General features: G+C 47.4%; 1 protein-coding gene across 2 annotated transcripts in view; it reads left to right on the forward strand.

Annotated features, from left to right (window-relative positions):
• Positions 1–16,684, forward strand: part of PRDX4 (peroxiredoxin 4) — a 92,802-nt gene that overhangs the window by 17,173 nt on the left and 58,945 nt on the right. For both annotated transcript variants that reach the window (XM_075333397.1, XM_075333396.1), the window contains exons 2-4: positions 4,890–5,007; positions 9,887–10,003; positions 11,021–11,143. In XM_075333397.1, the coding sequence (XP_075189512.1) occupies positions 4,890–5,007; positions 9,887–10,003; positions 11,021–11,143 (358 nt within the window). The remainder of the gene's footprint in view (positions 1–4,889; positions 5,008–9,886; positions 10,004–11,020; positions 11,144–16,684) is intronic.

Genomic DNA, 16,684 nt, shown 5'->3' on the forward strand with positions numbered 1-16,684 from the left:
GCCGCGTCCTCAGAAGAACGGAGGAGCCGCTGCCACTAAGGCAGCCTCCTCTTGACTATCTGTCCGCGCCAGCAACGTCCTTAGTCAGTGGCAGGCTCTCCCACTTTGGCGACGCGTGGTTTCAACACGTCTCCGATCAGTGGGTGCGGGATGTCATCTCCCACGGCTACAGGATAGAATTCTCTTCCAGCCCGCCAAACAGATTTTTTCTGTCAACTCCCCCCTGTTCCAAGGCCGCCGCCTTCTCTCAGGCCGTGGCATCCTTGCAGGCCAACGGAGTAATTGTACCGGTTCCAGGCCGGGAACGGTTCAGAGGTTTCTACTCAAACCTCTTCCTAGTCCCCAAAAAGGACGGTTCCTTCCAGCCCATCCTGGATCTCAAGCTTCTCAACAAGCATGTTCAGGTGCGGCATTTTCGCATGGAGTCTCTGCGTTCAGTCATTGCCTCAATGACCCAAGGGGATTTCCTGGCATCCATCGACATCAGAGATGCCTATCTGCATGTGCCAATTGCAGTTTCACACCAGCGTTGGCTACGTTTTGCAATCGGAGAGGAACATTTCCAATTCGTGGCTCTCCCCTTCGGGTTAGCCACAGCCCCTCGAGTATTCACCAAGGTAATGGCAGCAGTGATTGCGGTTCTGCACCTACAGGGGTTGGCAGTGATTCCTTACCTGGACGACCTTCTAGTCAAGCCTTCATCCAGCGCAGACTGTCAGCGGAGTGTCTCGCTCACTCTCGCCACTCTAGCCCAATTCGGGTGGCTGGTCAATCTGCCCAAATCCACTCTGACTCCGACCCAGAGGCTCACGTACCTAGGGATGCAGTTTGAGACTCTGCCGGCACTTGTGAAGTTGCCCTTGATCAAACAGCAGTCCCTCCAACTGGCGGTGCGCTCTCTGCTGAGGCCCCGTCGTTATTCCATCAGGCACCTGATGCAGGTGCTGGGTCAGATGGTGGCGTCAATGGAGGCTGTTCCCTTTGCCCAGTTCCATCTGCGTCCTCTGCAGCTGGACATTCTCCGCTGTTGGGACAAGCGGCCTTCCTCCTTGCACAGGTTAGTGGCTCTGTCGCCACAGACCAGGAGCTCTCTTCAGTGGTGGCTTCGGCCCTCTCTCTCTCTCTCTCTCTCTCTCTCTCTCTCTCTCTCTCTCTCTCTCTCTCTCTCTCTCTCTCTCTCTCTCTCTCTCTCTCTCTCTCTCTCTCTCTCTCTCTCTCTCTCTCTCTCTCTCTCTCAGGGGCGCTCCTTTCTGGCTCCGTCCTGGGTGGTCCTCACCACGGATGCCAGGCTATCCGGCTGGGGAGCGGTATGTCTCCACCACCGAGCACAGGGCACTTGGACTCCGTCCGAGTCAGCCCTCTCGATCAATGTGCTGGAAACCAGAGCCGTGCTCCTGGCTCTCCTAGCTTTTCACCACCTATTGGCGGGCAAGCACATCCGAGTCCAGTCAGACAACGCGACAGCAGTTGCCTACATCAATCACCAAGGCGGGACACGCAGCCGCCTGACAATGTTGGAGGTACAACGTATCCTTCAATGGATGGAGGACTCCAAGTCCACCATATCCGCAGTCCACATCCCAGGCGTGGAAAACTGGGAGGCAGATTATCTCAGCCGTCAAACCGTGGACAGTGGCGAGTGGTCCCTGCATCCGGCAGTGTTTCAATCAATCTGCTGCAAGTGGGGCACTCCGGACGTGGACCTAATGGCATCCCGTCACAACAACAAGGTTCCGATTTACGTGGCTCGCTCCCACGATCCTCAGGCCTTCGCAGCGGACGCTCTGGTTCAAGACTGGTCCCAGTTTCGTCTGTCCTACGTGTTTCCCCCTCTAGCTCTCTTGCCCATAGTCCTGCGCAAGATCAGAATGGAAGGCCGTCAGGTCATCCTCATTGCTCCGGACTGGCCCAGGCGAGCTTGGTACCCAGACCTGCTCCATCTGTCCGTAGAGGTGCCGTGGCATCTTCCGGACCGTCCAGACCTTCTCTCACAAGGTCCGTTTTTCCGCCTGAATTCTGCGGCTCTCAAATTGACGGCGTGGCTCTTGAGTCCTGGATCTTGACGGCTTCTGGTATCCCTCCTGAAGTCATCTCCACTATGACTCTGGCCCGGAAGTCTTCCTCCGCCAAGATCTATCACAGGACTTGGAAAATTTTCCTGTCCTGGTGTCGCTCTTCCGGCCATGCTCCTTGGCCTTTTTCTTGCCGACCCTTCTGTCCTTTCTACAGTCCGGTCTGCAGCTAGAACTGTCCCTCAATTCTCTCAAGGGACAAGTCTCGGCTCTGTCAGTGCTGTTCCAGTGGCGTATCGCCCGCCTGGCTCAGCTCCGCACCTTCATGCAGGGCGCGTCTCACATCATTCCGCCTTACCGGCGGCCCTTGGATCCCTGGGACCTCAATTTGGTCCTCACGGCCTTGCAAAAACCCCCCTTTGAGCCTCTTAGGGAGGTTTTTGTTTCGTCTTTCACAGAAAGTGGTCTTTCTAGTGGCCATAACTTCCCTCAGGAGAGTCTCTGTTTTGGCTGCGCTCTCTTCGGAGTCACCTTTTTTGGTTTTTCATCAAGACAAGGTGGTTCTCCGTCCGACTCCGGACTTTCTCCCTAAGGTGGTTTCTTCTTTCCACCTTAACCAGGACATTACCCTGCCTTCCTTTTGTCCGGCTCCTGTTCATCGCTTTGAAAAAGCGTTGCATACTCTGGATCTGGTGCGGGCGCTCCGGATCTATGTGTCTCGCACCGCTGCTCTTAGGCGGTGCACCTCTCTTTTTGTGCTAACCACAGGTCGGCGTAAGGGCCTCTCTGCTTCTAAGCCGACCTTAGCCCGTTGGATTAGGTCGACCATTTCCGATGCCTACCAGTGTTCTCGGGTGCCTCCCCCGCCGGGGATCAAGGCACACTCGACCAGAGCTGTTGGTGCCTCTTGGGCTTTCAGGCACCAGGCTACGGCTCAGTAAGTCTGTCAGGCTGCCACTTGGACTAGCCTGCATACCTTTTCAAAGCACTACTAAGTGCATGCTCATGCTTCGGCAGATGCGAGCTTGGGCAGACGCATCCTTCAGGCGGCTGTCGCCCATTTGTGAAGTTAGGCTCTGCCTACTTCTCAGTTTTTCTGTTTATTCCCACCCATGGACTGCTTTGAGACATCCCAATGTCTGGGTCTCCCATAGGAACGATAAAGAGAATTTTGTTTACTTACCGTAAATTCTTTTTCTTATAGTTCCGTATTGGGAGACCCAGCACCCTCCCTGTTGCCTGTTGGCAGTTTCTTGTTCCGCGTATTATCACCGGCTGTTGTCGTGGACAGAGTCTCCGGTTGTTCCGGTTCTTGCTCTGTTTTTACTTGTGGGTGGCTATTCTCATTCAGCTTTTGCACTAAACTGGCTAGATCTGGTTCTCCAGGGGGTGTATAGGCTCAGAGGGAGGAGCTACACTTTTTAGTGTAGTACTTTTGTGTGTCCTCCGGAGGCAGAAGCTATACACCCAATGTCTGGGTCTCCCAATACGGAACTAGAAGAAAAAGAATTTACGGTAAGTAAACAAAATTCTCTTTTTTAATAGTTTTCCATTGCAACCAGCTATTCTGGATTTTTTTTTTTTTACCTGGGCAGTGGATGAATCCAAATTGTCTAGTTGCTGTTTTACCATGATTTAACATTATTGGGCTATGTGCCCACAGGAGCTTGCTCCTGCAGATTTTGCTGCGGAAAACCTGCGGATTTATCTGGATTTTCTAGATAAATCCGCAGGTTTCAGCAAGTACAGACACTCCCAATGTTACCCTATGGGACATGGGCAGTGTCTGTGTCCATGCTGCGGAATTTGTGGCTGCGGATCTCCCGCAGCCGCACATAACTGCATGTCCATTATTCCTGCGGGTTTACCTGCGGAAATCCTGGCCCTCCACTATGGAGATAGAGGTTGGGAGTTCCGCAGGTAAATCGCATGAACATCCGCAGGTTTACTGCAACAATTCCGCTGGAATCCCACAGCTATGTATAGCTGCGGATTCCGGGGAGGTGTTGTGTGAAACCTGCGGCCGTACCTGCGGATATATCCGCAGGTACGAGCTCCTGTGGGCACATAGCCTAAGACTTTCAATTTCTTAACTTTGTTTGCAGGATAACCCATTTAATTTTAAAGTGAATTTTAATCAATAGATCTTAGAATAATAGGTTCCACAATTAGATGTGTTGTTAAAATAATGGCATTGTCTGACCTACAGGGACATGGCCTGATCATACCACATACCCTAGGCAGGAGAGGACACAATAGAGTATACAGATAGCACGGGATTATGGCTAGTTCTGGTTCTTTGTGTTTTGGTAAAACATTTCCCTGCCTATTTTTTTTAAAAAAAAAATATGTTTTACCCCATAGCATTATTTATGATCCTATTCTGTAATGTCTGTATATTTTCTTCCTCCCCTGCTCGGGAGCTGTGCTATGATCAGACCTTGTCCCTGTATGGTCAGACACCACCATTACACAGTAATGCAGAAAAAAACACCATGTGTCCTCTTCTTACATCTGTATGGAAAATGTTGAAATGGCTGAGTGAGTTTTTGAAGGGTCGCTATGTACATTGTGGCTTTTAAAGAATAATTATTCCTTCTGAGGCATGGAAATAGCAGCCTGATGATGCCCATGGCTTTCCTTGGTTGAGGGGAACAACCCCATCCATCATTCTGCTCCTCAGCAGAGATCAGACCACCCAGGAAAAGCTATTGTAGCCCCTTACATTTACATTATCTACTGAACTAGTGTTCTGCTTAATACAAAGATTTTTAGAACAATTTTAAAAAAAAAATAAAAAAGATAAATATATATATCTATACACGCAAATATTTTTCTGTAACAATTTAAACTTGTATGTATTTTATTTATTTCTAGTTTCCAAGCCGGCTCCATACTGGGAAGGAACTGCAGTCATAAATGGAGAATTCAAAGAGCTAAAACTTACAGATTATAAGGGGAAATACTTGGTTTTCTTCTTCTATCCTCTTGATTTGTGAGTATTTCACTTTATGATGTATGGATCTGTACTAAAAGGGGGAGTTCTCTGGGAATAGAAGAAAAATGAATAAAATGTCACAATAAATACATTCCTGAGTACTTTTCTATTAGACAATCCCATTTTTGTCTTGAGAGATAATCGCTTCAAAGCACTTACAATGGCCACTGTCTTGTTACACTGACGGCTGCCCTAGAATACTAGTCTGCCTGCTGTCTGCGAGCATGGAGGAGGATGCTCTGCTTGGACATGGCGATAACATAAACTATCTCCGGGTCTCAGAAGTCACTCTACACTAAGAAAGATGGGTGGACCGCAGCGTCCGCACTCCTGGTGTCTCCAGTATTGGAATAGCATATCCACTGGGAGGACACCTTCCAACAGAAATAAGGGAGCACTTGTCCTAAGCCTAAGGGTTGTGTACTAAAGCAATAGTTTTTTTAAATCTGGTGTAGTTAACCCCTTGAAGTACCATGTACGTCATGAAGCCAGTGCGTTCCTGACCTATGACGTACTGCATGAGAGGACACACATTAGCTAGGGACCCCAAAAATAAGAGAATACCGTGAAGAGGTTTTGGGGCTCTGTTGCATTGATCAATTCAATAGCTAAATTTCTCTTTATTCATATTTCATAGCAGTAATGCAGTTTCCATTGTTTTTTTTTCATTTTTACATGTAGCTATTGTATTTTTCAGGCCAGTATTCACACAGCAGTTACTGCTATTACATGTATTCGCCTTGCATAGTCACTGGTGTGCATACCTTCTCTCCAGATAGTGAATTTTTTTTAGGTTTTTGCACCCAGTTCAGACTTAGAATGGTGTTCCAAACGTTATTTCTTTATTTATTATGTACTACAGGGTACGTCATGGCAATTGCGGGGGTTCCTGCGTTTTACCACCTGCGATCGCTTCCGGATCTCCGGCTGTTACAGCTAGGCCCCTGCTTTCACCGCCGGGAACGGTGCCCGTGCCATTCCCGGTAGTTTAACCTCCTAAATGCTGCTATCAATAATGATGACAGCATTCAAGAGGCAGGGAGAAGGATCAGTTACCTCTCCCTCCCTGGTGATCGGGTCCCTGTAATGCGATCATTGGGACCCGATCGCTACCATGGTAACTCGGGGTCGTCACCATGACGACCCTGGGTTACTGAGCTACGGATCACCTCACAGACCATGCCAAATGCATGGTATGTGAGGCGAAGTGTCAGAGTTGCGAGTGCAGCTCTGACACTTAAAACCCACAGCAGTGCTTAATCACTGCAAGTGGGTTATATCAGTGATCAGACTGTGGAAAGGTAATGCCCCATGAAGGGACTAAGTAAAGTTTAAAAAAACCCAAAAATGTAAAAAATGTATATGTATGTATGTATGTATATATATATATATGTATATGTATATATATATATATATATATATATATATATATATATATATATATATATATATATATATATATATATATATATATATATATATATATATATATATATATATATATATATATATATAAATATTATTTTTTTTTTTTTTCTTCCAATAAATATTTGTTAAAAAAAAAACTACACGTTTGGTATCGCCGCATCCGTGACAACCCAACCTATAAAACTGTCACAAGTTAACCCCTTCAGTGAAAATGGTAAAAAAAAAAAAAAAACGCAGCAAAAACTGTCTTTTCATCATACAGCTGACAAAGTGGAATTGAACGCGAATCAGTCACATATAAATGAAAACAGTACCGCTTATCACAAGAAAACAAGCCGCCATACATCTCCATCAGCCCAAAAATAAAAAGCTATAGCTCTCAGAATAAAGCCATGCAAAAACTATTTTTTTTTTCCATAAAAATTGTTTTTATGGTGTAAAAGCGGCAAGACGTTAATAAAAAGATATATAAATGTGGTATTGCTGTAATCGTGCCAACCCAAGAATAAAACCTCACTTTTGACAGTGAATGGCTTAAGAACCCCCCCCCCCCCCCAAAAAAATCCTTTTTTGCTATTTCTTCTTGATTCTGTCCAACAAAAATCAGAATATAAGGCAATCAAAAAATATTACCTGATCCAAGATAGTACGAATAAAAACTCCAACTCCTGCCGCAAAAAAACAAACCCTCACATGACTGTCAGCAGAAAAATAAAAAAAAACTAGCCTTCAAAATTTGATTGTGCAAAAAACCTTTTTCTAAAAAGTCATAATAAAAGCTGCTTTTATGACTCAAGGTATTGTTATTTATTTTATTCTGGTTGCCAATAGAGGAAGCACTTTAAGGGGATTAAGCACTTTAAGGGGATACTTTGTGTGACAGCTACAGCACCCTCTCCTGCAGCCACTATTGTCTTTATATTTATACCTTTACAGCAGGTTATACTGCCATCTTGAGGCCATCTTTGGTACTTTGTGTTTATCTGGGCAAAGTGTGTTCCACTCTTCCTTTGCCACCACTGTGCACTTGTTTCACCTTTTTGTATCAATAAAACTGTATTTTGTATTTGACAATTATTTTTTTTCTGGTCCTTCTTTGGTTTGTGTATCCCTTGCACTGATTTATATTCATATGTTAATAGGGTGTCACAATATTTAGGTTTTATGTTCTATATTGGACCATTCCTCTTAAGAAATTTCTTTGTAGGTTTATATAAAGTCCGGAGTAAATCTCTTGCCTCATTAGGGAATGGATCCGTTTGGGGTTTCACTTGAATCACATATTTTAGAGATAAAGGTGGAAACCCTGATGTAAGTGCTTTTCGTAGAGCACAGGATAATTGTGACCTCATACAAAATATTCTGTATCCAAATTACCACCAAATGGCATTCAATGCAAACAACAAAAACACAAGTCCCCACTCAGGTATGTCATCTGTTAATGGAAATATAGGGGGCTTCCACGTTACTGGTAACAAAAAGGCTTTGAAAAAACTATATAGTACCCCCCACAACCCCCCCTCCTCAAAAAAAGAAATGCAAAATCTGTGCTTCTGAATCTTAATACCCCCCTCCCTTCTATGCCCCAAAATCTGCCTAAGCCACAGTTAGCATCCACATGTTTGGCATTGTTGTACTGAGGAGATCCCGCTTTAATTTACAGGGGGCAGGTCTCCAGAACCATGAGCTGGGCACTACAATGTACTGGGCACGATAAGGACTTGTTTTCAATTTTTAATTTTGCAACATTCACTGCGTTTGACACCAAGGGCGTTTTTCATAGGCTATATCGTCACTACACCCGCAGATGTACTCCTAGAGGGGTACAATTCCAAAATGTGGACTCTTGAGGGGGTTTCTGTTGTTCTGGCACTAAAAGGTCTGCAAATGAAGTCCACAAACTATTCTGGGAAGATCTGTGCTCCAAAAATCAAATGGTACTCCTTCTCTCCCGAGCTCTGCGGTGCGGCCAAACAGTACTGAACAGTCACATGTGGGGTGTTGTCACGTTCAGGAGAAATTGTAACACATCATGTTTTTTTTTTTTTTTTGTTTATTTTTTCATTTTCACTGCGTATTGTTAGAAAGTTCTGTGAAGCACCTGGAGATTCAAGGTTCTCACCAGCCATCTAGATAAATTCCTTGAGGGGGGGGTCTGGTTTTCAAAATAGGGTCACTTGTGGGGGAGCTCCACTCTTTAGGCACATCAGGGGTTTCCAAATGTGACAAGGCGTTCGCTAATGATTCCAGCCAATTTTGTAGTCAAATGACGCTCCTTCCCTTCTGAGCCCTGCTGTGCACCCAAACAGTAGATTTCCACCACATATGAGGAATCGGCGTACTCGGGAGAAATTGCACAATAAATTTTATTGTGCTTTTTTTTTTCCCTGATAAACTTGTGAAAAAAAGTTTGTTGGTTGAAGTAACAATTTTGTGGTAAAATAATTTTTTCTATTTTTATTTTCATGGCTCAATGTTATAAAATTCTGTGATGCACCTGAGGGTTCAAGGTGCTCAAGTAAACATCTAGAAACCTTCCTTGAGGGCTCTAGTTTCCTAAATGGGGGGTCCCTTGTGGGGGAGCTCCACTATTTAGCAACCTTACCTCTCCAAACATGACATGGAATCCGCTATCTATTCCAGACAATTTTGCAGTCTAAAATTCAAATGGCACTCCTTCCTTCCGAGCCCTGCCGTGCGCGCAAACACTAGATTTCCACTATATATCAGGTATTGGCGTACTCGGGAGAAATTCTACAGTGCACTTTCTCGTTATCCTTGTGGAAATGCAAAATTTGGGGCTAAATAACATTTTTGTGGGGAAAAAGTAAAAATTGTATTTTTTTTCCTTCCACTTTGCATTCATTCCTGAGAAGAACCTGAAGTGTTAATAAACTTCTTGACTGTGGTTTTGAGCAGTTTGAGGGGTGTCACTTTTGGGTATTTTTTTTTTTTTTTTGTCACCTAGGCCCCTCAAAATCACTTCAAATGTGATGGGGTCCCTAAAAACAAAAAAGCTTTGCAAATTTTGTTGGAAAAATGAGAAATTGCTTAAACTTTGAACCCTTTTAACGTCCTAGCAAAAAAAGTTTCAAAAATTGTTCTGCTGTAAAATAGACGTGGGAAATATTTAACTATTTTGTAACCTAATTCTCTGGTTTAAGGGCAAAGTTTGAAAATTTTTGCTAAATTTCCAATATTTTCACAAATAAGCGCAAAAAAAATCTTAAATTTACCACGGTCATGAAGTACAATATGTCATGAAAAAACTCAATCACTGGGATCTGTTGACGCGTTCAAGAGTTATAACCTCATAAAGTGAACACTGGTCAGGATTGCAAAAACTGGCCTGTACGGAAGGTGAAAATAGACTGCGGGGTAAAAGGATTATATTTTATTTGGTTTTTGTTCTTGACATCTAATTCTCTTGTGCCCTTTATCTTCTCAGCACGTTTGTTTGCCCGACCGAAATTATTGCTTTTGGGGACCGCATAGAAGAATTTAGATCCATTAATACCGAAGTGGTGGCCTGCTCGGTGGACTCCCAATTCACACACTTGGCATGGTATGTATCACTATGAACTAAATGAATATCCCCAGTGGGAAGAATGTGAAGTGCTGAAATCATGAATAGATATAGGGAAATGCTGTATAAAATGCATATTGCAGAAGAGGATATATATATTTTGTGTTACTGTAGGTAAATGGTGATAAATGTTATGCCTTATATAGTACGGCTACAGGGGGAAAATGAACTTGTATGCTCCCCGCATCCAGTCGCCCCAATCATCGGGGCAGTGCAGGGAGCTACTTGTCAATACTCACTGCAGTGAGGTCGGCTGTAATCCATCCATGGTAACTTGACAGTCCGCTTTGCACACAAATGGTGTAGAGCAGGTTGTCAGTCAGGTTCCAGCTGCGCTCAGTGCGTAGTGAGCGGTGACTAATGGCTCCCTGCACTGCCTTGGAAGTGAGCAGCTGCAGGGAGAATAGAAGCTTATATTCTTACTTGCGGTGCTTCCAGTGAGATGAGCATGATTTTATCACTATTTACCTGCAGGTTAAGCGGAAATTAGCCTGATTCATCAGTTTTTGTACCAGAATTCTGGCATAAAGGCTCTGGAAAGTCATGAAATTTTGGTACAACTTGGCGTTACATGTACATTTTGCAACTTTTGCCATTTTCACAAGTTTCTCCCAGCTACGTCCAAAATGGGCAAGGACATGACTCCACACCTCCGTCTAATTTATGACGTACTGTGGCTTTCTGTACATCAGAAATCTCACTCCGATTCCTGACAGGTATAAGATTTCTGGCTTGGCGCAGACCACTCGGATGCTCCAGATTTACGAGGATGCATTCGTTTCCAGGAGCGTCTTACTCCACCGTGCTCCCTCATGACTGGCGTGAACAATGCCATTATTGATTAACTGGGCCCTTTATCTTCAAGGAAATATAGATCCGGACATAACTCGTTACCTTCAACTTTTAATTGAAATAAGGCACAAAAATATCTGGTTAAAAATGTCAAGAAATTCTGCAAAGACGTTTAAATTAAGTGTATATTTTTTATAATCACAGGATTAATACGCCACGGAAGCAAGGTGGGCTTGGACCAATGAAAATTCCTCTTCTTTCTGATCTGACGCATCAGATTTCAAAAGACTATGGTGTATATCTAGAAGACCAAGGTCATACGCTCAGGTTTGTGTGCATCAATGTTAGGTTCTTCAAAAAACTTCCAAATGAGTTGTCCACTTTACTGCAGATTAGTGGAAGAGGGGTGAGACCACACTGTGCCTGATGAAAATTTACTATAACTTGCACCTAAAAAGTGGCATAAATTAGCAATTAAATTCTGGTACACACAGCATGCGATGCACCACTTAATAATTTAGTCAAAACTAACTCTAGCAGCTTTTGTTAAGACTGGCAAAAAGAAATTCCCATCGTTATACAGTAAACTTCAATCTAGTTTTGTGTGGCTCACTGTTGTCTTCTAGTATTTGCAAACTTTGAGACAATTCGTGCGTTTTTTTAAGTTGGCAAATCTGTCCTTACCTAATCCACATTTCTGGCACATATTACATGTCACATTTAATTATAAGAAGTCTCATTGTCTAAAAGGCCCCCCCCCTCTCACCACGTCCATTGTCTGTGTAACAGGAGTTAAGCATATTAAAATGCTAGGTGATCACTGGTTCCCAGCACCCCTCTGATCCTTTTCTTGCTCATGTAACCTGATAGCTGGGATGTAAAGTCTTTTTTGTGAACTAGATCTCATTCTTTTAGTCTATGGAGCCTTGGATGGAGTCTCATAGACTTACACTGGAAAAACCTGCACCGCCTATTCTTAGGCTATGTGCTACGTTGTGTTTTTCCCCACGTTAACGCTGCGTTTTGAACTGTAGCGTTTCAGTTCCAAATTCAATGCGTTCTGCTTCCCCAGCAAAGTCTATGAAAAGTCCGAAAATTCATTGCTCACGCTGCGTTTTTAAACGCAGCGTTTTGGATGCCAAAAATCGCTGCAGGAAAAAAAAAGCAGCATGTCACTTCTTTTGTGCGTTGTAGCTGCATTTCTTTGTCGCTCCATTGGGAGACCCAGACAATTGGGGTGTATAGGCTATGCCTCCGGAGGCCGCACAAAGTATTACACTTAAAAGTGTTAAGCCCCTCCCCTTCTGCCTATACACCCCCCGTGCTCCCACGGGCTCCTCAGTTTTTTGCTTTGTGCGAAGGAGGTCAGACACGCACGCACAGCTCCACAGATTGGTCAGCAGCAGCTGCTGACCATGTCGGATGGAAGAAAAGTGGGCCCATATAGAGCCCCCAGCATGCTCCTCCCTTCTCACCCCACTCTTGTCGGTGGTGTTGTAAGGTTGAGGTATCCATTGCGGGTACGGAGGCTGGAGCCCACATGCTGTTTTCCTTCCCCATCCCCCTCAGGGCTCTGGGTGAAGTGGGATCCTATCGGTCTCCAGGCACTGAGACCGTGCTTCATCCACAACTCCTGTGGAGCCTGCTGGATAGGAGCCGGGTATCGTTCAGGGACATGGCCCTGCTACTTGGAGGTACTCTGTATCCCTGTGGGGACAGCGCACAGCAACACTCCAGCTTTGCTGGGTGTGCTAGTGCACCGGGTACCACGGCGCTGACCGGGTTAATATGTGCCATTACACACTCGGCGTTGCTGAGTGTGTTTATGTATAGGGACTGCCGCACTGACCGCCGCGGCCATGGAAACACTGCGGCGCGGCTGGGACTTGTAGTGCGCCGGGGACTGTCACGCCGGCCGCGCTTTTACGGCGGCCGCGTTTATTACTAGAGTCCCCGGCTTTTTGCGGCCTAGTTTCCTTTCCTCCCGCCCACAGCCCTGACAGGCAGGGGAAGTGCGGGACGCTGCACAGAACGAGCAGCACTGAGGGCTGGAGCATGCTTTGCATACTCCACCCCTCTCACTGTGCACAGTGCGGGCACCAGTTCCCGCTCTTTCTGGGTCACGCCCACGGCTCCCTCCTCTCCTCAGGACGCCGGCAGCCATTCCTGTCAGCTCCTCGGACGCTGCAGAGGGGGACAAAGTCTGGGAGACCCAGGCAGGGACTCTGGTGGCCTCACAACCGCTTTAGGCGGGTGGTAAGCAGCACCTGTGGTGCTAGCCCCATTGTGCAGTAGTGTAACATTATATGTTTATGGTATATATATTTTACACTGTATGGTGCACAGTTGATTTCTGGCTATATACCCTATTGTGTTACTCAGGGAAGATAATAGCATGGCGCCCACGAAAGGCAGGGGTGCCAAAACACAGGCTTATTATGTTGCCTGCGCCGCATGTACGACCCCGCTACCGGCAGGTTCCACTGACCCTCATTGTGTGCACTGTTCGGCCCCTGTGGCACTTACTCAGCCGGAGCCTCTGCTAAGAGGGGCCCAGGGGGAGCCACCTGCTAACACTGTTCAGGTGACGGGGACGGAGTTTGCAAAACTCTCTGAGACTATGGCTAAGATACTAGAAGCCTTGCAGTCCAGGCCGGTATCTCAGCACAGGGACTCTGTTGAATCTTTGTTCAATGGCCCACCTCAGCTGGACCAACAATGTCCTCCCGGGGTATCTCATGGATCCCAGGCTGAGGGTTCTGACACAGACCCCAGCCCCAGACCGACTAAGCGAGCTCGCTTAGATTTTCCCTCGACATCATCATATTGTGCAGGGTCTCAGAGGGGGGAATCTCTGGTTGATGATGCGGAGACAGCTGATCAGGATTCTGATCCTGAGGCCGCTCTCAATCTTGATACTCCGGACGGGGACGCCATAGTGAACGACCTTATTGCGTCCATCAATCGTATGTTGGATATTTCTCCTTCAGCTCCTCCGGTGGAGGAGTCAGCTTCTCAGCAGGAGAAATTCCGTTTCAGGTTTCCCAAGCGTACACCGAGTATGTTTCTGGACCACTCTGATTTCAGAGAGGCAGTCCAGAATCACCATGCTTGTCCAGATAAGCGTTTTTCTAAGCGCCTTAAGGATACACGTTATCCTTTTCCCCCTGACGTGGTCAAAAGTTGGGCTCAGTGTCCCAAAGTGGATCCTCCAATCTCCAGACTGGCGGCTAGATCCATACTTGCAGTGGAAGATGGGGCTTCACTCAAAGATGCCACTGACAGGCAGATGGAACTCTGGTTGAAATCCATCTATGAAGCTATCGGCGCTTCTTTTGCCCCAGCGTTCGCAGCCGTATGGGCGCTACAAGCTATCTCAGCAGGTCAAGCGCAAATTGACGCAGCCACACGCACGTCCGCGCCACAGGTGGCGTCCATAACCACTCAGACGTCGGCATTTGCGTCTTACGCTATTAATGCTGTCCTGGACTCTGCGAGCCGTACGGCGGTTGCAGCCGCCAATTCGGTGGTACTCCGCAGGGCCTTGTGGCTACGGGAATGGAAGGCAGATTCTGTTTCCAAAAAGCGCTTAACCAGTTTGCCAATTTCTGGCGACCGATTGTTTGGCGAGCGTTTGGATGAAATCATCAAACAATCCAAGGGAAAGGATACATCCTTACCCCAGCCCAAACCGAACATACCCCAACAGAGGAAGGGGCAGTCGAGGTTTCGGTCCTTTCGGGGCGCGGGCAGGTCCCAGTTCTCCTCGTCCAAAAGGCCTCAGAAAGATCAAAGGAACTCTGATTGATTCATGGCGGTCTAAGTCACGTCCTAAAAAGGCCACCGGAGGTGCCGCTACCAAAGCGGCTTCCTCATGACTTTCGGCCTCCTCACTCCGCATCTTCGGTCGGTGGCAGGCTCTCCCGCTTTTGCGACGCCTGGCTGCCACGGGTAAAAGACCGTTGGGTGAGAGACATTCTGTCTCACGGTTACAAGATAGAGTTCACCTCTCGTCCCCCGACTCGATTCTTCAGGTCATCCCCGCCTCTCGAGCGAGCCGAGGCTCTTCTGCAGGCGCTGGGCACTCTGAAGGCAGAAGGAGTGGTGGTCCCTGTTCCTCTTCAGCAACAGGGCCACGGTTTTTACTCCAACTTGTTTGTGGTCCCAAAGAAGGACGGGTCTTTCCGTCCTGTCCTGGACCTGAAACTTCTCAACAAACACGTAACGACCAGGCGGTTCCGGATGGAATCCCTCCGCTCCGTCATCGCCTCAATGTCCCAAGGAGATTTCCTTGCATCGATCGATATCAAAGATGCTAATCTCCACGTACCGATTGCTCCAGAGCACCAGCGCTTCTTGCGCTTCGCCATAGAAAACGTACACCTGCAGTTCGTGGCACTGCCGTTCGGCCTGGCAACAGCCCCACGGGTTTTCACCAAGGTTATGGCTACTGTAGTAGCGGTCCTCCACTTTCAAGGTCACTCGGTGATCCCTTACTTGGACGATCTCCTGATCAAGGCACCCTCTCAAGAGGCATGCCAACACAGCCTCGACGCTACCCTGGAGACTCTCCAGAGTTTCGGGTGGATCATCAATTTTCCAAAGTCAAATCTGACACCGGCCCAATCGCTGACATACCTTGGCATGGAGTTTCATACCCTCTCAGCGATAGTGAAGCTTCCGCTGATCAAGCAGCGGTCACTACAGACAGGGGTACAATCTCTCCTTCAAGGCCAGTCACACCCCTTGAGGCGCCTCATGCACTTCCTGGGGAAGATGGTGGCAGCAATGGAGGCAGTTCCTTTCGCGCAGTTTCACCTGCGTCCTCTTCAATGGGACATCCTACGCAAATGGGACAGGAAGCCGACGTCCCTCGACAGGAACGTCTCCCTCTCTCAGGCGACCAAAGCTTCCCTTCGGTGGTGGCTTCTTCCCACTTCATTATCGAAGGGGAAATCCTTCCTACCCCCATCCTGGGAGGTGGTCACGACGTACGCGAGTCTGTCAGGGTGGGGAGCGGTTTTTCTCCACCACAGGGCTCAGGGTACGTGGACCCAGCAAGAGTCCTCGCTTCAGATCAATGTTCTGGAAATACGGGCAGTGTATCTTGCCCTGAAAGCGTTCCAGCAGTGGCTGGAAGGCAAGCAGATCAGAATTCAGTCGGACAATTCCACAGCGGTGGCATACATCAACCACCAAGGCGGCACACGCAGTCGGCAAGCCTTCCAGGAAGTCCGGCGGATTTTGATGTGGGTGGAAGCCACGGCCTCCACCATATCCGCAGTTCACATCCCAGGCGTGGAAAACTGGGAAGCAGATTATCTCAGTCGCCAGGGCATGGACGCAGGGGAATGGTCCCTTCACCCGGACGTGTTTCAGGAGATCTGTTGCCGCTGGGGGGTGCCGGACGTCGACCTCATGGCGTCCCGGCACAACAACAAGGTACCGACGTTCATGGCACGGTCTCAAGATCCCAGAGCTCTGGCGGCAGACACCTTAGTTCAGGATTGGTCGCAGTTTCAACTCCCTTATGTGTTTCCTCCGCTGGCACTGTTGCCCAGAGTGTTACGCACGATCAGGGCCGACTGCCGCCGCGTCATCCTCGTCGCTCCAGACTGGCCGAGGCGGTCGTGGTACCCGGATCTGTGGCATCTCACGGTCGGCCAACCGTGGGCACTACCAGACCGACCAGACTTGCTATCTCAAGGGCCGTTTTTCCATCTGAATTCTGCGGCCCTCAACCTGACTGTGTGGCCATTGAGTCCTGGATCCTAGCGTCTTCAGGGTTATCTCAAGACGTCATTGCCACTATGAGACAGGCTAGGAAACCAAGGTCCGCCAAGATCTACCACAGGACGTGGAAAATTT

The sequence above is a fragment of the Anomaloglossus baeobatrachus genome, chromosome 2 (genome assembly GCF_048569485.1).
Source record: "Anomaloglossus baeobatrachus isolate aAnoBae1 chromosome 2, aAnoBae1.hap1, whole genome shotgun sequence".
NCBI lineage: Eukaryota > Metazoa > Chordata > Amphibia > Anura > Aromobatidae > Anomaloglossus > Anomaloglossus baeobatrachus.